General features: G+C 45.0%; 1 protein-coding gene across 2 annotated transcripts in view; it reads left to right on the top strand.

Moving 5' to 3' along the window:
- Positions 1-21784, top strand: part of THADA (THADA armadillo repeat containing) — a 1178628-nt gene that overhangs the window by 690891 nt on the left and 465953 nt on the right. For both annotated transcript variants that reach the window (XM_082249837.1, XM_082249838.1), the window contains exon 29: positions 16690-16858. In XM_082249837.1, the coding sequence (XP_082105963.1) occupies positions 16690-16858 (169 nt within the window). The remainder of the gene's footprint in view (positions 1-16689; positions 16859-21784) is intronic.

Here is a 21784-nt window from a genome sequence, read left to right as displayed (position 1 = left end):
AACAATAAAAATGACATAAATCTTTCCCATAGTTAGTAGACGCGATAACTTTTGCACAAACCAATCAAAATACGCTTATTGTTTTGTTTTTTTACCAAAAATATGTAGCAGAAAACAAATTGGCCTAAAATGTTAAAACATTTTGATTTTTAAGTTTTTTTTTTTTTTTTTTTTTTTTGAGAATGTTATATAGCAGAAAGTAAAATAAATATATATATATATATATATATATATTTTTTTTTTTTTTTTTTTTTCCAGAATTGTCACTTTTTTTTTGTTTACTGCGCAAAAGAAAAAAAATTGATCAAATACCAGCAAAAGAAAGCTCTGTTTGTAGGAAAAAAAGAACATCAATTTTATTTGGGTACAGCGTCGCACGACCGCGCAATTTTTCATTAAAATAACGCAGTACCGAATCGCAAAATATGGCCTGGTCATTAAGGGTGAAAATCTTCTGGTCCAGAAGTGGTTAATGGTGGGACCACCAGGTTATAAATAAAAGTAAAGCTTTAAAAAAAGAAAACAATTGCAGCTACAACATCTAAGAATTGGTGAGCAGCAGTACACACCTTCCAACTTTTTGAGATGGGAATGAGGGACACCTATTAGCAAAAGAATGTAAGCATAGGACACACCCCTTGCCACACCCCCTTAAAGGAGAGTTACCGGTATACCGGTATACAAAAAATGATTAAAACACACATGTGCTTTTTTTTTTTTTACCATTACTCTTCCTTTATACTCACTTTTGAAATTTAAAAATGCTGTAATTTAGAAACTGGAGGAAAGGTTTAGCACTGGGAAACACTTTTTGAAAGATAAATAGTGCATTTTATATACAATTATATAGATCAGAGCAAAACGAGGGACAAAGGGACCTTGACAAAGGGACATGAGGAGGAAAGAGGGACAGAGGGACCTTTTTCCAAATCAGGACAATCCCTCGAAATCAGGGACAGTTGGGAGCTATGGAAGTATATTCCATTTTTGTTTCTGGGATTAATACCGCTTGAGGATTATATTTAACCACTTGCCGACCAGTCACGTTGACTGTACTGCGGCAAAGTGGCTCGATTCCATCCAGCAACGTAGACTTATGTCACTGGACTCCTCCCCCTGTAGGTGGCGCTCGCGCGTCGCCAGAGGCTCGCTCCCTCTGTTTTCAGCCACAGCGGGAGTCGGGCCAGGGGAGGAGCAGCGGCGATCGCCGCTGCTCTTCCCTGATCGTCGGGGAATTGAGTGTGGAGATCCGCCCGCTTGTGTAAACAGAGCGGGCGGATCTCCTAAGTGACAAACAGAGACAGATTGCAGGGTTCAGCATAGCTGAACATGCGATCTGTCCCTGTGTCACTCAGTCACCTCCCCCCACACACGTTAGTAAGCACCAGGCATACATTAACCCCTCCCTCTCCAATAAAATTAACCCCTTCCCTGCCAGTGTCATTTTTACAGTAACAGTGCATATATATAGCACTGATTACTGCAGTAATGTCACTGGTACCCCCAAAAGTGTCAAAAATGTCAGTCAAGGGTCCGATCTGTCCGCCGCAATGTCGCAGTCCCGCAAAAAAAATTGTAGATCGCCGCCATTACTAGTTAAAAAAAAAACCACCAAAAATGACAGAAATCTTTCCCTTAGTAATAACTTTTGCGCAAACCAATCAAAATACGCTTATTGTGATTTTTTTTTTTTACCAAACATAGGAAGCAGAAAACAAATTGGCCAAAAATTTTAAAAAATTTAGATTTTTACATTTTTTTTTTTGGGGGGGGGGGGGGATTTCATATAAAAAAATGTTCAAAAATATTGTTATTTTTTCAAAATAAACGCTCTTTTTTTGTTTATAGCGCAAAAAGTAAAAATCGCACAGGTGATCAAATACCACCAAAAGAAAGCTCTGTTTGTGGCAAAAAAAGGACGTAAATTTAGTTTGGGTACGGCGTTGCATGACTGCGCAATTGTCAGTTAAAGTCGCACAGTGCCGAATCACAAAAAGTGGCCTGGACGTAAGACCGCAAAATCCTCCGGTGGTAAAGTGATTAAAGTGTATCTGTCATCACAAGCAGATAATTTTTAATAACTCACCAGTGTGTTATATACATGGGGTGATGGGCTGCATCCTATGAAATATTCATCCTTTAAATGAAATTGTGGGCTGTGTTTGAGTTCAGGATTTACGTATCTTTAGTTATATAGGAAATTGTGATCCAGGCACGTCTCTGGCAGCCATTTTGTCACACATAAAGAAAAACTGTCAGCGCTATGGATATTTGTGAGATGTGGTTTCCCTTTTATATTGGCGGTTCTAGTACAGTATGTGCTTTCTGCAGGCCTTGGTTCAGTGTTTTCCACAGCTGTTGTGTGTCTGGGTTACCATGCGGATCGGGAGTATTATGGTGATGAGTCACGGTTGTGCCGCAGCGCTGTCTCTTTCCTGTGGATGCTTAAACCATTAGAAAGCAGCAAGAGTCAGCACTGGAGGAATGTGCATGGGCTTCCAGCTGATCACTTCTAAATAACACAAAGCTGGAATTGGCAGGCCTAGATAGAATAGGTGAGTCACTCTCTAGGTTGTATTAAGAAGTGAGTCCTCATGCCGTAAACTTCACTATCTGACCTCTGATGAGTCCACCTTGCAGTAAGCTGCTTTATTTCTCCAGATTTAAATACACTTTTGCAGAGTGCACAATCACATTGTGTCACATGGAAGGCAAACCCATTGTATGATGCTTCCAGCTGAACTGCAGCCAAACAGATGAAATGTATTTCAGTAAGCTATTTCCCATGGATGTGTATATCCCTCCATACAGTTCTGAGATTTGCACAGCTCTGTCACATAACCGTTTGGCAGGGCAGAAGATCTGTTTTTTTTCTGCTTTAGTTCAGTAACACTCAGATGTCTTGTTCCTCCCCCTCAGCCTGTGACTGGAAATTGAAAAGAGAAGCAGCAGACTGATGAGATCATCTCTCTGTCAAACTGTCATTTCCTCCTATGGTCATGCCCCTCGTTAGCGTATAAGCACTAGTGATTGGCTCCTCCTTCTTATTCTCCCTTTGCCAATCTAAGCTCTGCTGCACAGGCACTGCAAGAGGCTTGAAACCAAGTCCGATTCAGGCACTTGCACTGCCTGCTTTTTGAATAAATCACATTTTATAAGTAATTAATACAAAGTAGCATTATTTTGTGTCTTTTATTGTTTATTTTTTTTTGTCTGCTTAGAGCAGTATTCTCCAAATGGGGTCCCAGGGCCCGATGTGGCCCTTTGCTTGCCTTTGTCTGGTTCTTGGGGCAATTGTTCACCAACGGAAACCAATGATGGGGGGCACCATTCCCCTTACTGACACAGTCAATGAGGCGCTATTCTTCCCATTGATACCAATAATGGAGCCATTTGTATTCTCCTAACTGTGGTCCCAGGGCTGGATGTGGCCCTTTGCTTGCCTTTATCTGGTTCTTGGGGCAATTGTTCACTGGGGGGGGGGCACCATTCCCCCTACTGACACAGTCAATGAGGCACTATTCTTCCCATTGATACCAATAATGGGGCCATTTGTATTCTCCAAACTGTGGTCCCAGGGCTGGATGTGGCCCTCTGCTTGCCTTTATCTAGTCCTTAGGGCAGTTGTTCACCAACGGACACCAATGATGGGGGGCACCATTCCCCTTACAGACACAGTCAATGAGGCACTATTCTTCCCATTGATACCAGTAATGGGGCCATTTGTATTCTTCAAACTGGTTCCAGGGCTGGATGTGGCCCTTTGCTTGCCTTTATCTGGCCCTCATGGCAATCATTCACCAACGGACATCAATTATGTGTGATTCACCATTCACCCTACTGACAGTCAATGAGGCGCTATATTTCACATTGATACCAATAATGGGGCCATTTGTATTCTCCAACCTGTGGTCCCAAAGCTGGATGTGGCCCTTTCCTTGCCTTTATCTAGCCCTTGGGGCAATCGTTCACCAATGGACACCAATGATGGGGGGGCACCATTCCCCCTACTGACACAGTCAATAAGGCGCTATTTTTCCCATAGATACTAATAACCCTCCCCCCCCAAAAAAAAAAAAAAAATATATATATATATATATATATATATATATATACATACAGTATATATATATATATATATATATAGTTGCTCACCTTCCACTGCATCTGTTTAGTCTGTTGATTTGTCTCAGGATTTATTTTCCTTTTTTGTATCTGCTGATTCTGCCAGTAAGGTATTTTCCTTCCTCTTTTAGGGTGTGTTCTGCGTGCGTTTCCCACACCGTGCTCAGAACATACTGCCTTTGCAATCTGCTGTGGGTGCCAGTGTAATGTTAGCAGCACCCCAAATGCAGATCACAAACGCAGTGAGTTTGCAGGTACCCAATCTCGCATGTTATCATAGTACCATGTGATTTGGTGTGTAGCACCACCCCCGCAGGAGCTGCTGATTATATTATTGGGTCTACACCCTGCCTAACAACCCAATCAAATTGGCTCGATCCCTCCTCAGGCACAACTGACCCAGAATAGGACTGGACTATCAAATAGATACACAGGTTGGAATACAATACTTCACTATGCAACAATACCTTGTTACCTTCTTGAATAGTAGTCCTTCTGGGTGACACAATGGAACAACGCACAAGATTGTAATTAACCAAACTTAGTTTACTATATATCAAATTGAATAGGGGAGATACAATACAATACAATACAAGTCCATAAAAGGTTATTTAAAACAGCTTTAAAAAGGTAAAAGAATACCCCCACACTCCTCCTGCATTAAGGCTAGACACAGTACCAGGTAGGTGGGCCTATCTGAGTCCCTCCCCCAGAGTTCTCTTCTTTCTTGTTGATCTTCGCTAGCAAGGTTATTGAATAGAGCTCATTTGTAATCCAGATTAGGAATAAAGATCAAGAGAGAGAAAACAACGAGCTGTTAGTTGTCACCGCAGGGTGTCTGCGTAACTGAGCAATAACTTCTGCGAGAGAGATAAGCCTCTGGCGACTCCTTTACAGACCTTATTGTTTGTCTATGAGTCTCCTGAGAGAGTATGGTGATAAACCCCGGGGTTTTATCACCTCCTGCTGCGCTACCGCTATCTGTAGATAAAACTGTCTCTTCAGCAGATAAAGTCAGTTATTGGGCATGTGCCCTCTCACCAACAGAAGTTTCTCCTTCGCGCGCTTCCACTGCGGTCTCAGTCCTTTGGCTATATGCCAGCCGCACGGGGTCCTTCTGGCAGATGACTTCCGGTCTCGGCAAACAGCAGTATGACCTCCAGGAATGTGCCTCGTGCTTGAGATGGGACGGTTCCACGTCGTCCCTCCAGGCTAAAAGGCTCTGGCCCAATATCCAGTGTCAGTCCTTCACTCTCGCTCGCTGGTTCCTCAGAGTCCAGCGCAGAAAGGCCCCCCCTTCGCGCGCTTCTCTCTCCTTTAAATAACCTCCCCCATAGTGCCGTGCGGTGCAGCCGTGCACCCTGGATCTTGCAAAGCAGCCTGGGAGATGTAGTTTCTTCATCTTGTGAAAAGGAAGTCACAGCCCGGGAAATTCCATGCAGCTACCACTAGAGGGAGCCTAGTTCCTGGATCTTGCAAAGCAGCCTGGGAGATGTAGTTTCTTCATCTTGTGAAAAGGAAGTCACAGCCCGGGAAATTCCATGCAGCTACCACTAGAGGGAGCCTAGTTCCTTCCCACATATCAAACAGTGTCTTTAGGCATGTTTAACCCCGCTACACACTCCCCCCACTTGAGAAACTTTGGTCCCCAAAGAGGTCAACAGTATGTACCCTAGTGCATAGGTTGGCATTATACAACAAAAACATTAACATTTTGCTGAAATAAGTCAATCTGAATACATCCAATTTTGTATTCTAATAGCAGTGCAACAGTAAAACGATAAAGTGCAATTAATAAGCAAATAAGTGATTTCTACAGTGTTAATATAGTGCTGATTTCTAGTGCTTTTATATAGTGCTCCTTTAAAAAGCACATGTGCCTTTGCAATTTCTTAAACACTTACATCTTAAAGTTTGTGTTGAAAAAAAAACATCAAAAGGTGAGAAAGAGAAAAAAACATATAGTGAGGTCAGAGCAACAAAATGTGCGCAAACATTAACTCACAAAGTAAACCAAATTGTGAACATCAAAAACTGTGCTTATTATAATGGCCAAACCCAATATCCTTATGTACAAACTTAAATGCAAACGTTTTCTACTTCAATACTTTGTTCTCATGATCTCTCACAGACCCCCCAAAACTTGGGTGGCTTGTACAGTTGTGCCTGGGGGTGAGCTAGGGTTGTCCCCCACCAAATCTACAGTGGAGGAACTAGGCTGGTCAGGAGACCTTTTGGAGATAAAAACAGCTTCTTCCGAACATTCACCCAATTGATCATAGGTCAGTCTCTTAGGTGGGTGAATGACTCTCCTTTCCCTCTGTTCCCGTGGAGGCATGCTCTCAGAGGTACTAGGATCAGGCGCTTCTGAGGATTCTTCCATGTCCCCCTCCTCATGTTCCAACACAGAGGCACCTGATGGTTCAAGAGAGGTCAGTTCTTCTTCAGAGAAGGGTGCAACCTCCTCCTCAGGATCTTCATCCTCAGCTGCTTCTTCTGGAAGCATATGAAAGGGTATGAATTCAGGGGCTTCTGCCCGAAGGGCTCCTCTATCAGCCAAGTCAGACGAAGACAGGGAGGCAGGTGTGGGTTCTGGCAACTGAGATGACCACAGCCAGTCGGGTACCTCCTCTTCATCTTCCAAATCTTCAGATGGAGAACTTCCCTCTCCCTCATCTGGGAGCATCGTCTGAGATCTGGTAACTGGTCTGGACCGGCGAGAAGTCGAAGGGGCCGCTGACAAGTCTTCCACAGGGGGCATACGAACCGCTTCAGAGAGAGGCAGCAAATGGTTCCGATGCCAAGCCTTCAATGGACCCACACTTCCCTCAGGCCGAATTTGGTACACAGGAAGGTTTGGCAGTTGCTTACAGATAACATAAGGTTGGGACTTCCAGCGGTCTGCCAACTTGTGTTTTCCCGGGACACCCAAGTTTCTCAACAAAACCCTGTCCCCTGGTTGCAGGTCATGGATCCGAACTTTTAGGTCGAAAATTTTTTTTATTCCGCAGTCCACGTTGATCAGATGTGGCCTGAGCCTTGTCATAGGCCGCTTTCAGACTCTTCCGCAGTCGGTCCACATATCCTCTATGCGATGCTGAAGAGGTATGATCAGGCGAAATGCCAAAGGCCAAATCCACTGGCAACCGAGCCTCCCTTCCAAACATCAGCCGATAAGGGGAATATCCAGTAGCATCACTGACAGTGCTGTTGTAGGCATGCACAATGGCAGCTACGTGCCTGCCCCAATGCTGTTTCTTCTCTGAGCTCAAAGTCCCCAACATATCCAAAAGAGTCCTGTTAAATCGTTCAGGCTGGGCGTCCCCCTGTGGATGGTAGGGAGTGGTTCTAGTCTTTTGAATGCCTAACATATCTAACAGTCTCTTGATCAGTCTGCTTTCAAAGTCCCTTCCCTGATCAGAATGGAGGCGCTGTGGTAACCCATAATGTACAAAGAACTTCTCTACAAGAACTTTGGCTACCGTTGAGGCCTTCTGATCCCTTGTTGGGAATGCTTGAGCATATCTGGTAAAATGGTCTGTTACCACAAGGACATTCCCCTGGCCACTCAGATCAGGCTCTAAGCAAAGGAAATCAATGCACACCAGCTCCATGGGTCCCTGACTTTGTAGATGGCCCATTGGGGCTGCTTGACGTGGCAGAGTCTTCCTCTGTATACACCGGACACAAGAATGACAGTATCCTTCAACTTCGGCCCTCATACAAGGCCAGTAGAACCTGTCCCTGACAAGCTGAAAGGTTCTTTCGGGCCCCAGATGGCCATGATTATCATGAAGAGCGGCCAGAACTCCCTCTCTGTATTTAGCTGGTAAGAACAGTTGCCACTTCTCCTCCAGATCTTCAGATGGACCTCTCCGGTAGGCCACTCCTTCTCTGATCTGTAACCGGGTCCACTCTCTATGCAACAGACGGGCCCCCTGAGGGGAGTCAGTTAGAAGCAACTCAGGGCTCTGGATCTCCAGGGCTTCCAAGAGAAGTTTTCCCAAAGGGTCTTCCAACTGCTCCTTCCGCAAGTCCCTTTTGGACAGCCGGGGCAAACCCTCCCCTTCAACTTGGGTCACCTGGCAGTAGCATTTGGGTACTCCGATAGCCGAAACCCCAATCTCTTCTGCTCTTGACCCTCCTCGGGATCGAAATTCAGTTCCCTGATATAGGGCACGCACCCCTTCTGGAGCCAAATGAGTCCATTCTTCCGCAGGTTCCTGTGGAACATGCAACCTTCTGGATAGGGCATCTGCATCCCTATTTCCGATTCCTGGCCGATACTTCAGGCTAAAATTGAAGCTAGAGAGGGCAGCCAACCATCGATGTCCTGTTGCATCCAGCTTGGCCGTAGTCAACAGATAGGTGAGGGGATTATTATCTGTCTTGACAATGAATTCAGCTCCGTACAGGTAGTCTTTCAATTTGTCAACCACTGCCCACTTCAAGGCCAAGAATTCAAGTTTGTGAGTAGGATAATTCCTTTCAGCAGGCAGTAGGCTTCTGCTCACATAGGCAACAGGTCGCAGATGACCCTCATGCTCCTGATAAAGTACCCCCCCCAGCCCATCTCGGCTGGCATCAACATGCAGTTCATATGGTTTTGTGGGGTCCGCATAGGCCAACACAGGGGCAGTGGTTAGGGTTTCCTTCAGCTGGACAAAGGCCCCTTCGCATTCCGGGGTCCACTGATCCTGGATGGATTCCTTAGCCTTCCGGGGGCCCATGGTGGACTTCACCGGCTTTACCAACTTAGGGACATCATCTTCTTCATTCTTCAGGAGCTCATTTAGGGGTCGGGCAATCTGGGCGAACCCCTCCACAAACCTCCTGTAATAGGAGCAAAAGCCCAAAAATGACCGGAGTTCGGTCACATTTGTGGGTCTGGGCCAGGAAGCAACAGCATCCAGCTTGTCCGGGTCAGTGGCCACCCCTTCTCCAGACACGATATGGCCCAGGTAATGGACCGAGGACTGATAGAATTGGCACTTCTCAGGAGAAAGTTTCAGACCTTCTTCATGTAGCCTCTTCAAGACCTTTTCCAACCTCTCCTCGTGTTCTTCCAAAGTTCTGCCAAACACGATAACATCATCCAAGTATACCAGTACCTCTATCAAGTTCATATCTCCAACGGTCCTTTCCATCAGCCTCTGGAAGGTAGCAGGGGCCCCGGACAACCCCTGAGGCATGCGATTGAACTCAAAGAACCCAACAGGGGTGATGAAGGCTGTTTTCTCCCGATCTTCAGGGTGCATGGGGATCTGATAATACCCACTCTTTAAGTCCATCACACTGAACCACTTCGCCCCTGACAGACTCTGTAGGGCATCTTCGATTCGAGGAGTGGTATACTGGTCTGGGATGGTTCTTCTGTTCAGCGTTCGGTAGTCGATACAAAGCCTCAAAGATCCATTTTTCTTCCGGACTACCACTATCGGGGAAGCATACGGGCTCCTGGATTCTCGGATAATCCCGATCTTTTTGAGCTCTGCCAGCTGTTGACGTAGATCTTCTAAGTCACCTAAGGGGACTCGCCGGACTCTCTCCCTGAAAGGCTTGTCCTCACTCAGGCGGATCTTATGAGTGGCGCTCCTGGCACATCCCACGTCAAACTCGTCCTTAGAGAATATTTCCCTCCATCGAGCAAGTTGTGCCTTGGCCCTCTTCACCCATTCCGGCGGGAGGGCAGCGCTTCCAGAGCAGAGCTCCTCTATAACCGCTTCACCCTGTTCCTTTTCTTTGAAATCAATGGGGGCAACTGGGGTAGCCGGGTTGACTTGGCCCAGGAGCACTCTGGCCGGTACCTTCACTGGTGTAATAGAGGTGTTTCTGACACTCACTAAAACCCTTCCACGGTTTTCCTGTAACACCTTCAAAGGGATCACCTCAGGGATCACTTCTATCCCTCTCTGTCTCTCCTTTTGACCTGATTCAAAGATAATGAAGGGACCCGGCTGTTGCCATGTGAGTTTAACAGAAGCCTTAAAACAGGCCACCTCTCCTGGCTGTAAGACCTTTTCTGCTCTATCCAGCTTCCAGAGTCGTCCAACTCCTTCTGCGGGGGTCTCTTGCTCCAACACTAATCGTTGGTAGGCCTGCCGTAGCATGGGATGGATCCTTGGCGCCTGAGCATCTTGTCCCTGGACCAGTTGTATCAGAAGGCGCCTTACCAGGTCAGTGTTTGTTCCTACGATGAGAGAGCTTTTGTTGGCCCCTGGTGGACGAGGACAGACCACCGCTAAGGTGTCGAAGGTTTCCGCTTCACCAGCCACTGATGGATCAAAGGTCAACTTGATTGGCAGATACCCGTCATAGGGAAAACTTTGGGTCCCAATACCCCATATCTCCAGATCTTCCAACTTCTGCAAAGGTAGATGGGTAAGATATTTATCATAGAAGTCTCTATACAAAAGAGTCACCTGGGCCCCTGTGTCAAGGAGGGCTCTTGTGTAAATTCCTTCCACCTGAACCGAGACCACTGGGGAGGGCCCGACCAAGTTAGTTGGGAATTCTCTTGATGTAGCCTTGTTATCTGATTCAGTTCTCTGTACCCTGGCCCTCTTCTCCTTTTTCTTCCTTGATCTAGGCCCCCGCCGAATCCGGTGTGCATTGACTTTCCTTCCCTCAGTAACCCGGAGTCTAGAACTGGGGGTGTTATATTTGGGTCTGACCCCCTGACTCAGTTTCCCTGATCCTGCACCACTTCTGGAGTCCCTTAAGACTGGCGGACACCCGGTTGACTCCTTCACCGGTGTCCTCTGAAGTTTCCCGCTGGCTCGCGAGGTTTCGCGGCAGCATTTCCTGAGCTGGGACATACCCTTCTAACATGCCCAACTCCCCCGCAGTTGAAACAAGTTAACAATCTTGCAGGCCGTGGCTCTGGATCTGTGCTGAGACTAACAGGTTCATCTGGCCTCTCCGATATACTCCCCTTGGGTAGAGTGGATACCTGACCAGTCAGGATGGACACCATTTCTATCAACTGAGACACTTGGGTCTTTAGGAGTTCAACTTGAGAGTCACCCTCTTCCACACTTATCACTCCAACCCGGGCAGTTGAGTCAAACTGCCGACTTTTCTTCTTGTTGTCCAACATGACCTCTTCCTCTCTGACCATTCGAATCAGATCGGGGTATTCTAGAATGCCGCCATCTCGACGAGTTCGTAACAGTATGGCAATGGGATCTAAAGGTTGAGCCCCTTTCAGAACCTGTCGTGCACGAGTCTCATCTATTTTCCGGGGGTCTATTCCTTTCTTTAACAGAATCTGGTGGATAATCCTATCCAGACGTTTAATGAATTCGGACAACTTCTCCCCCTCTTCTTGATAACAGTGGTCCAACTGGTAGAGAAGTTCAGCCGCGTTCTCCGTCCGACCAAACACATCTTGCAGAATGTCCAAATAATCCTGTGCAGTGCAGTTCTTCTTGCTAAGCTTTAGATTACGTACAGCCTCTAATGCAGGTCCCCTTAAACTCTCTGTGATCCTCTGCTTCTTGTGCTGTTCTGGTACCTCCCATTCCTCCAAAGCCTGAGTGGCGGTATCTAGCCACTCTTCGAACCCATCTTCTGCTGAAGGCACAGGCTGTTTCCCAGAGAATGTCCGGAGCTTCCTATATCCAGTCATCAGATAGCTCGAGGAGTCCCTGCTACATTTTGCCACAATCTCCCCAAGAACAGCACACAGTTCTGAGCTAAAAGTCGACAAAGGTGATGACTCAGGATGCCCTTCTTGGACACCTTTTTCTTGGCTGGATACCCCAGGGGTGGTGGATGAGGGACCCGCAGTAGGAACTCCTGGATGTATCAGGAAAAGTTCTGTTTGGTCAATAGTTTTTACACTGTTTCCATTGAAATAATCAGGGACCCCTTTCCTCCACTCACACAGTGCATACGTGTGTGGGGCAGTGGTGTCAGTTTTTATGTCAATCACCCAGAATTTCCTGTCTGTGGATAGTGCCCTTAAAACAGGGAGGAGCTTTTCTTCAGTCCAGGCTTCTCCCTTGATTTCAACCACCAGGCCATTTTCCACTATGACATTCTCTTCCTTGCACCACTCAGCAGCAGCGACAGGATCCATTTCTGCGTGGGAGGGGATTCTGGGGCTGAGAGGGTTGTGTTGCAGGACTGTAGAAATCCCGGACGAGCCCCCACGTGTAGCACCACCCCCGCAGGAGCTGCTGATTATATTATTGGGTCTACACCCTGCCTAACAACCCAATCAAATTGGCTCGATCCCTCCTCAGGCACAACTGACCCAGAATAGGACTGGACTATCAAATAGATACACAGGTTGGAATACAATACTTCACTATGCAACAATACCTTGTTACCTTCTTGAATAGTAGTCCTTCTGGGTGACACAATGGAACAACGCACAAGATTGTAATTAACCAAACTTAGTTTACTATATATCAAATTGAATAGGGGAGATACAATACAATACAATACAAGTCCATAAAAGGTTATTTAAAACAGCTTTAAAAAGGTAAAAGAATACCCCCACACTCCTCCTGCATTAAGGCTAGACACAGTACCAGGTAGGTGGGCCTATCTGAGTCCCTCCCCCAGAGTTCTCTTCTTTCTTGTTGATCTTCGCTAGCAAGGTTATTGAATAGAGCTCATTTGTAATCCAGATTAGGAATAAAGATCAAGAGAGAGAAAACAACGAGCTGTTAGTTGTCACCGCAGGGTGTCTGCGTAACTGAGCAATAACTTCTGCGAGAGAGATAAGCCTCTGGCGACTCCTTTACAGACCTTATTGTTTGTCTATGAGTCTCCTGAGAGAGTATGGTGATAAACCCCGGGGTTTTATCACCTCCTGCTGCGCTACCGCTATCTGTAGATAAAACTGTCTCTTCAGCAGATAAAGTCAGTTATTGGGCATGTGCCCTCTCACCAACAGAAGTTTCTCCTTCGCGCGCTTCCACTGCGGTCTCAGTCCTTTGGCTATATGCCAGCCGCACGGGGTCCTTCTGGCAGATGACTTCCGGTCTCGGCAAACAGCAGTATGACCTCCAGGAATGTGCCTCGTGCTTGAGATGGGACGGTTCCACGTCGTCCCTCCAGGCTAAAAGGCTCTGGCCCAATATCCAGTGTCAGTCCTTCACTCTCGCTCGCTGGTTCCTCAGAGTCCAGCGCAGAAAGGCCCCCCCTTCGCGCGCTTCTCTCTCCTTTAAATAACCTCCCCCATAGTGCCGTGCGGTGCAGCCGTGCACCCTGGATCTTGCAAAGCAGCCTGGGAGATGTAGTTTCTTCATCTTGTGAAAAGGAAGTCACAGCCCGGGAAATTCCATGCAGCTACCACTAGAGGGAGCCTAGTTCCTGGATCTTGCAAAGCAGCCTGGGAGATGTAGTTTCTTCATCTTGTGAAAAGGAAGTCACAGCCCGGGAAATTCCATGCAGCTACCACTAGAGGGAGCCTAGTTCCTTCCCACATATCAAACAGTGTCTTTAGGCATGTTTAACCCCGCTACAGGTGCAACACATTTTTGAAAAGTAGAGCAGTCATTTGAATGACTGCAAAATTGCACCATACGGGAATGCACAGGAATGAGGACTGTGTTCCTGTGCGATTCAAGTCTTCAGCGGCCCTTAGGGTGACACTGCTACCTCCGTGTGTGTTTTATGCAGCAACAGCGTTGTCACCCTAAAAATGCATTCCCACAATGGACTACAGGTGGATATAGCTAAACATGGTGTGTTCAGCCTTTTTCTTCCAAACAAGCTGAGGTGTCCTCCTTGAGTGGCCCATGATTGAAAGCATATGTGTACCTGTGTCTATAACAATAGCTTACAGATAGAAAACAGCCACTGCAAGCTTCAGAGCTGTGCATGGCATGTGGCTGCAAAACCGTAAAGTAAATGTTCATCATCATGTAAAACAATAAAAGGGGCGGTCATATTTGATATCTAGCTAAAAAAGCACAATTCAATATTCAGCTTTTGATTCTGCATTAAATATGATCATTTTGTTTGCTCACTTATTAATATGTAGTACTGTAGTTAAAGGGGATAAATGGCCTCTCCACGCTATTCAAAGATAAAAAGTTTTGACTTTAGCAATACTCTGACGACTTGACCCCCAGGCCTACTCTGACACTTCTCACGTAAGAGCCCTTTCACACTAAGGCACTTTTAATGCACTTTGGCGCTAAAAAAGGTGCCTGAAAAGCTTGTGAAAACCTATTCCCATTAAAATCAATGAATGCTTTCACACTGGGGCGGTGCACTGGTGGGGTGGTGAAAAAAAAATCCTGCAAGCAGCTCCTTTGGAGCATGTTTAGAGCGCTAAAAAAAGCATCCCAAAAACGCCCCTCTCCATTGAAATGAATAGGAAGTGCCTCAAAATGGTTCTTAACCACTTCAGCTCCTGAAGGTTTTACCCCCTTAATGACCAGGCCATTTTTTGCGATTCAGCACTGCATTACTATAATGAAAAATTGTGCGATCATGCAACGCTGTACCCAAATACAATTGATGTCTTTTTTTTCCCCCACGAATAGAGCTTTCTTTTGGTGGTATTTGATCACCTCTGCGGTTTTTAGATTTTGCACTATAAACAAAAAAAGAGTGACAATTCTGAAAAAAACGCCATATTTTTTACTTTCTGCTATAAAACATTCCAAATCAATTTTTTTTAATCAGTTTAGGCCAATTTGTATTCTGCTACATATTTTTGGTAAAAAAAATCCCAAAAAGCGTATTTTAATTGGTTTATAGTTAGTGTTTACAAACCATGGGATAGATTTTTGGAATTTTTTTTTTTTATTAGTAATGACGATGATCAACTTTTTTTTAGCGGGACTGCGACATTGCGGCAGACAGATCGGTCCCCTAACTGACATTTTTACACTTTTTGGGGACCTGTGACATTAATACAGTAATCAGTGCTAAATATTATGCACTGTTACTGTATAAATGACACTGGCAGGGAAGGGGTTAACACTGGGGGTGATCAAAGGGGTAATGTGTGCCTAATTCTGCTTGCTGACTTGTGTGTGTGTGTGGGGGGGGGGGGGAGGGGTTCTGTGACAGGCACAGAGTGATAGGAGCTTCAGCTTAGCTGAAACTTCTGATCGTTTTTTTTTAATACAATTTCTTTGGAAAAAAATATACTTTAATTAATTTAATGCAAAAAACACAAAATAATACCCTATTGTTTGATGATGTTAGGCCCGAATAAATAGATACCCAACATATCACGCGTTAAAATTTCACACGCTCAAAGAACAGTGCCAAGCTATGGTACTTAAAAAAATCTCCATAGGTGACTCTTTATACAGCCTTTACATATGCATGCACAACCTATATACCTGTTTGCCTTTGTATGTGGGAGCGAAAGGGCAGGTCCAAACGCAATATTCCCCATGCACACATTCAACAATAACTGGCTGTTCAGTGATGCTGGGTGCTGTAATGACCATAGGTTGGAAATAAGGGGGCAGGAGTGCTTTAATTTTTTTTTTTATTAATTATATGTAAAATTCTCTTTCTTTGTCTCTTTATTTTTTTTTTATCAACTTTATTGCTATCACAAAAAAATGAATATCATCCCTTATGATAGCATGAACAGTGACAGGTACTCTCTAATCAGAAATCTGGGGTCTATTAGACCCCAGATCACTCCTCTGCCCTCCAAAGCATCTGATCAAACCAAGATCGGTTTGATCATATGCTTGTTCAAGCCAGTAACGGCTTGTTTACTTGAGACCAAAACCAAAAGTGACAAAATCCTCATCACTTCAGGGTTTCTGACATAATACAGTGGGAGGAACAATGTCCGTTCCTCTCACTGTGTCCCAAAAACCCGATGTTAAATTATTACTGGGCTCCCTATTAGCACAGGAGATCCTGGTAAAGGCGGCGGCAGCAGGGGGGCGGTACGCTGTTCTTCCACCTGTTAAGGTAATCCAGCGGCTTCTTAGCAGCTAAGATTACTTTTATTTTAAAGGTAAACCTTAAAAATGATATCTCGATCATTGCTGCAGTGATGACCGAGATATCACCCTTCCAATGCACTCTTCCATCTTCCTCTTGATAATACCCTACAGATTCTCTATGGAGTTTGGGTCAGGCGAGTTTGCTGGCCAATCAAGCGCAGTGATACCATGATCATGTGACCAGGTATTGGTATTTTTGGCAGTGTGGGCAGGTGCCAAGTCCTGCTGGAAAAAGAGATCAGCATCTCCATAATGCTGGTCAGCAGAGGGAAGCATGAAGTGCTCTAGAATTTCCTGGTAGTGGGCTGTGCTGACTTTGGACTTGATAAAACACAGTAGTCCAACACCAGCAGATGGCATGCTAGCTGTAAGCTATAATCATCAAAACTAAAAGAAATATATCACTCTGTGTGTAATGCATCTATATAAAATATGAGTTTCACTTACTGAATTAAATTACTGTACTAAATTAACTTTTTGATGATATTCTAATTTTTATGACATGTACCTGTATGTATTTAATCCCTTTATTTAGTTGTATGACTGGTAATCAGATTTAAAGACGGTTTAACTTATCTCGTTTTTTTTTTTTTTTCTCTTTTCCTCTTTTTCCTCATAGATGTGCCAATTCGCCAGTTTACCGTTCACGGGAGATGGCAGCACGCGCCCTTGTTCCTTTTTTGATGGCAGATGACATTCCTTGTGCTACGATGGAACTAATAAGGAGCCTTCCAGATTCTGGCAGCCATCCTGTACAACAGAACCGCATTCATGGAGTACTCCTGCAAGTAAGTGTTAGCTTAGCTTATCCCTTTATGATTTTCCATCATCTGCTGGAGAGCCAGGTGCTATTATCTGCTCAAACAAAACCAAAGAAAATTCCCAGCTCATCTTACCGACCAGTCTGCATCCAACCAAATTATCCTGTCTAACAGTTTGCGTTAAAAACAGAGGTTTAGTTTGCACACATTTGCAAACACGTGCGTAAGCTGCAGAGGCACTTCACAGCACCCCAGTATTATCTGCAGTCCTAACTCTAAATTATGAGAGCCTCCACAGTGAAAGCACATGCATTATAATGAATAGGCAGAGGGCAGGAGAGTCTGAAGGGAGCCCACCCCTCCTTAAAGGCACAGCATGCCCTGTATATTTTGCAATTTACCAGTCATTCGATGTTATGGCTGCATTAGTTTTATTTTTTTAGGCCCCCCCCCCCCCTCTGTTTTCACCTGGTGATCTGGCCAGTAACACACCTCCTTTCTTAGAGTGACCACACACTGGATGAAGGAGCACAGAGGGCACATTTGGACAGCAGCATTGTTAACCGGGGGAATTGGGAATGATAGATGTACAAGCAGATTTAGATACACTAACAAATTGAAGCTAAACTCCAGCTCACACTTTATAAGCAGTTACAGCAAACCGTTTTCTTTTCTTTTACATAAATAAAAGCTGGCGCTAAATGGAGGGCACTTGTGAGTCCAGCCCCACTGCCAGCATTCTGTCAAGATCTAGAAGAGTCTGAGAGCTGCTGCAGTTGGACTGCCACTTGGTGCACGGTCCAGCTGCAACAGCTGTCAGACTCTAATAGAGTTTGACAGGCTGCCAGAGTGAGGCGGTACCAGGACAATATCCCCCCAGACAATATCCTCCCGGACATTATCCCCCGGGACAATGCTCCCCCGGAAAACATCCCCCTGGACATAATCCCCCCGGGACAACATCCCCCCGGATAATATCCCCCCGGGACAACATCCCCCGGGCAATATCCCCCTGGAAAACATCCCCCTGGACATAGGGTTAGGGTTAGAGGGGAGATATTGCCTAGGGGGATATTGTCCAGGGAGGATATTGTCCGGGGGGATGTTGTCCGGGGGGATGTTGTCCGGGGGGATGTTGTCCAGGGGGGATGTTGTCCAGGGGGGATATTGTCCGGGGGGATGTTGTCCGGGAGGATATTGTCTGGGGGGATGTTGTCCGGGGGGATGTTGTCCGGGAGGATGTTGTCCGGGGGGATGTTGTCCAGGGGGGATGTTGTCCGGGGGGATGTTGTCCAGGGGGGATGTTGTCCAGGGGGGATATTGTCCGGGGGGATGTTGTCCAGGGAGGATGTTGTCCAGGGAGGATGTTGTCCAGGGGGGATGTTGTCCAGGGGGGATGTTGTCCAGGGGGGATGTTGTCCAGGGGGGATGTTGTCCAGGGGGGATGTTGTCCAGAGGGATGTTGTCCAGGGGGGATATTTTCCGGGGGGATATTGTACAGGGGGGATATTTTCCAGGGGGATATTGTCCTAGAATCAGTGAGGCTGGGCAGGATATCTGAGCTAAGCACCAGAGCCTCATGCATGGAGAATAAATGCCCAGTGTGCAAAAGGCTTTAGGCAAAAAAGAGGCTCTAAAATTACATTTTAACATTTTTCCTGAACAGGAAGTCAGCTGACTGCAAAAAGTATTGCTCAATGTCTGGACAGGACACCTATGCTTTCCACCCGCCGTTAAATGCTGCAGCCCCATGCTTCAGGGCTAAAATGGCACCCAATATAGGGAACTATACTGTTCCACAAAGCACGCCTGCTGATTTTTTGTCAAAATCCAATCATCCTTTTAGAGAGAAAATCTCTAGAAAATTCACAGAATGTTAGCTTTAAAATCTGCAGAAAAAGGTAATGTGGTAGTATTTCCATGTAGAGTTTACATTTATTGAATGCTCAAACTTAACAAACCATGCAGTTTGACTGCGGCCACCTAAGATTTTGTATACGCTATACATCTCTTCCCGGTGCAAATATTCCTCTTCTGTCGATTGTTCTCATGTCTCTATGATGGTGCACTGGTGATTTTAGAAAAAAATGAAGTGGATACTTATCTTAGTGACTGTACTGCAATACAAAGGGACTTTTGAAATGATCATTTCATGGAATTCTTCAAAGCTTCCGTGGCAAGGGACATCTTTCAGCAGCATCCTAGTAGAAAAGAAATCTGTCTTTTTCTGCCAGAGCCATTAGCATGACACGGGGAAGGTCAGCAAAGGACAGTGAGGACAGAAAACGTTACTTTCTTGGTACTTTTTTCCTAGTTTTTGTAGTATAAAATATATTTCAAAACATAGAATTCCTCCAGGCATGTATCTAAAACACCTTTTAGATAACTTGTTTCCCTCCAAAAGTCATGAAACCAGGTAAAAAGTCTCCATACTGAGTTGCCAGCTGAAATTTAGTTATAACTAAAGGCAAAACATAAAAGTTTTGGATGTAGTGGAGAGGGTTTAGAACAGTAGTCAAGTTTTTATTGTTGTCTGTGTCCCCATTAGGGATATTCACCCTCTCTGTTGGTCCTGTTTACCTTTATTACCGGGAATAAAAGTGAAAGCAAATTTTAGGTTGTCCCCAGAATAATAAAAGAGAGTAAATCTTCCAGCGCAGACACTAGTTCTTGGTGACTAGAGATTGTTTCACACTGGAGGGATCTCCCTTCATTTCCTGTTTTGGCTATGGGGCTGGAAGTAAAGGGAAATTTCTCCAGTGACACACAGTTTGCCAAAAAAAATAAAAAATATAGGACAGGCTCATAACCCTGTTTTCTATCCAAAGTGGAAAATGTTTTGTCTTTAATTCAACTTTAACTACTTCTAGCACAGGCCAATTTTTTTTGCTAGAAATTTTCTCAGAACCCCTAAACATTATGTATATATAATATACAGTATCTCACAAAAGTGAATACACCGCTCACATTTTTGTAAATATGTTATTATATATTTTCATGTGACAACACTGAAGAAATTACACTTTGCTAAAACTTGAAGTAGTGAGTGTACAGCTTGTATTACAGTCTAAATTTGCTGTACCCCCAAAATAACTCAACACACAGCCAAAAATGTCAACACTACACTGTCAACTTACACTCATACTGGTCACTGAAAGTTCAACATGGCACCTCATGACAAAAAAACTCTCTGAGGATCGAAAAAAAAAGAATTGTGGCTCTACATAAAGATGGCCTAGGACAGTGTTGGTGAACCTTGGCACCCCAGATGTTTTTGGAACTACATTTCCCATGATGCTCATGTCATGTACTCTACAGTGTAGTTGAGCATCATGGGAAATGTAGTTCCAAAACACTGTCCTGGGCCATCTTTATGTAGAGCCACAATTCTTTTTTTTTAAGATGCTCAGAGAGTTTTTTTGTCATGAGGTGCCATGTTGAACTTTGAGCCAACTTTGAGCCAAGACCCTGAAACGGAGCTGCAGCACAGTGGCCAAGACCATACAGCGGTTTAACAGGACATGTTCAACTCAGAACAGTCCTTGCGATGGTCGACCAAAGATGATGAGTGCATGTGCTCAGCGTCATATCCAGAGGTTGTCTTTAGTAAATAGATGTATGAGTGCAGCAAAGTGTAATTTCTTTAGTGTTGTCACATGAAAAGGTATAATAAAGTACTTACAAAAATGTGAGGCGTGTGCTCCCTTTTTTGAGATACTGTTAGAGAGAGATTTTTTTTTAGCAGAGACCCTACAGAAAAAATTGGCAGTTGATGCAATTATTTATGTCACATGGTATTTGCACAGCAATTTTTGAAACGCAATATTTTTGGGGAAAAAATACACTTTAATGAATTTTCATGCAAAAAAGCACAATCTATAACCTAATTTTTTGGTAAAATCAAAAAGATGTTATGCCGAGTAAATAGATACCAAAAATGTCACGCTTTAAAATTGTGCACACTCCACAATGGCGTCAAGCTATGGTACATAGGCGACGCTTACATTTTTTTTTACAGGTTGCCAGTTTTGAGTTACAGGGAAGATCTAGTGCTAGAATTATTTATCTCGCTATAATGATCACTGCAATACCTTATAAATGTGTGGTTTAAAGGCAGTTACATATGCAGGCGCAATCTACGCATGTGGGGACGGGGTGCTTTAATTTTTTTTTTTTTTTACACTTTCCCTTTCATTTTTTTATTTTTATGATCACTTTTATTCCTATTAAAATGTTAATATCCCCTGTAATAGGAAAAAGGCATGACAGTTCTTCTTTATGGAGAGATCGGGAGTCTATATCTCCTCTATGCTGGAAAGCATGAGATCAAAATAAAATTGATCTCAGGCTTTCCAGAGACGGAAGTGACATTGCTTCCGGCCTCCCAGGGTCATAGAGATGGCCGGGGACCATCTGGTCCACAGCCAGCTCTATGGTAAACCGGCAGCACTGATGGATCAGATCCCCAGCCCCTGATCACACTGGAGAGCCCAGAGAGGCACTGGTGGACGGCAGGAGGAATGCCCTCTCTCACTGCCTGTAAAAGCCATCCGGCGGCAGAAAAAAAAGGTAAGTGGATGATGCTTGTAGGTGCTGGCATTATTACCTTCCTGCTACAGTCAAGGAAAGGGAAGGAGCCTCGTTGCAGACGGGGGCCCTCCTCCCCCGCCCATAGAAAATACTTTTGTTGTTCTGGGACAAGGAGATTGATAAGGGAAATAGATATTTTAAATCTTCCCAGGGAGGTTCCAAGCAACCTTGGTCTGGTAAGCCTAGAGCTAACTTCTCAGGACCAGCAGACAAGACCCCTTCAGCATGAAGGTCTGCCCTCACCCATTATTGGGCCAGTATCAGCCTCGGCTCAGGCTTCTTCCGCAGTTCCTGCAAGGATTCAAGAGCTAGGATCTTCCAATCATCCCGGTGCCCGTAAATGTCCCTTGGGGACTTCCTCTC

Source organism: Pelophylax lessonae, assembly GCF_965119305.1.
Source record: "Pelophylax lessonae genome assembly, chromosome: 3".
Classification (NCBI taxonomy): domain Eukaryota; kingdom Metazoa; phylum Chordata; class Amphibia; order Anura; family Ranidae; genus Pelophylax; species Pelophylax lessonae.
Note: the sequence above shows the minus strand (reverse complement) of the source record. Positions and strands in the feature narration are given on the sequence as shown.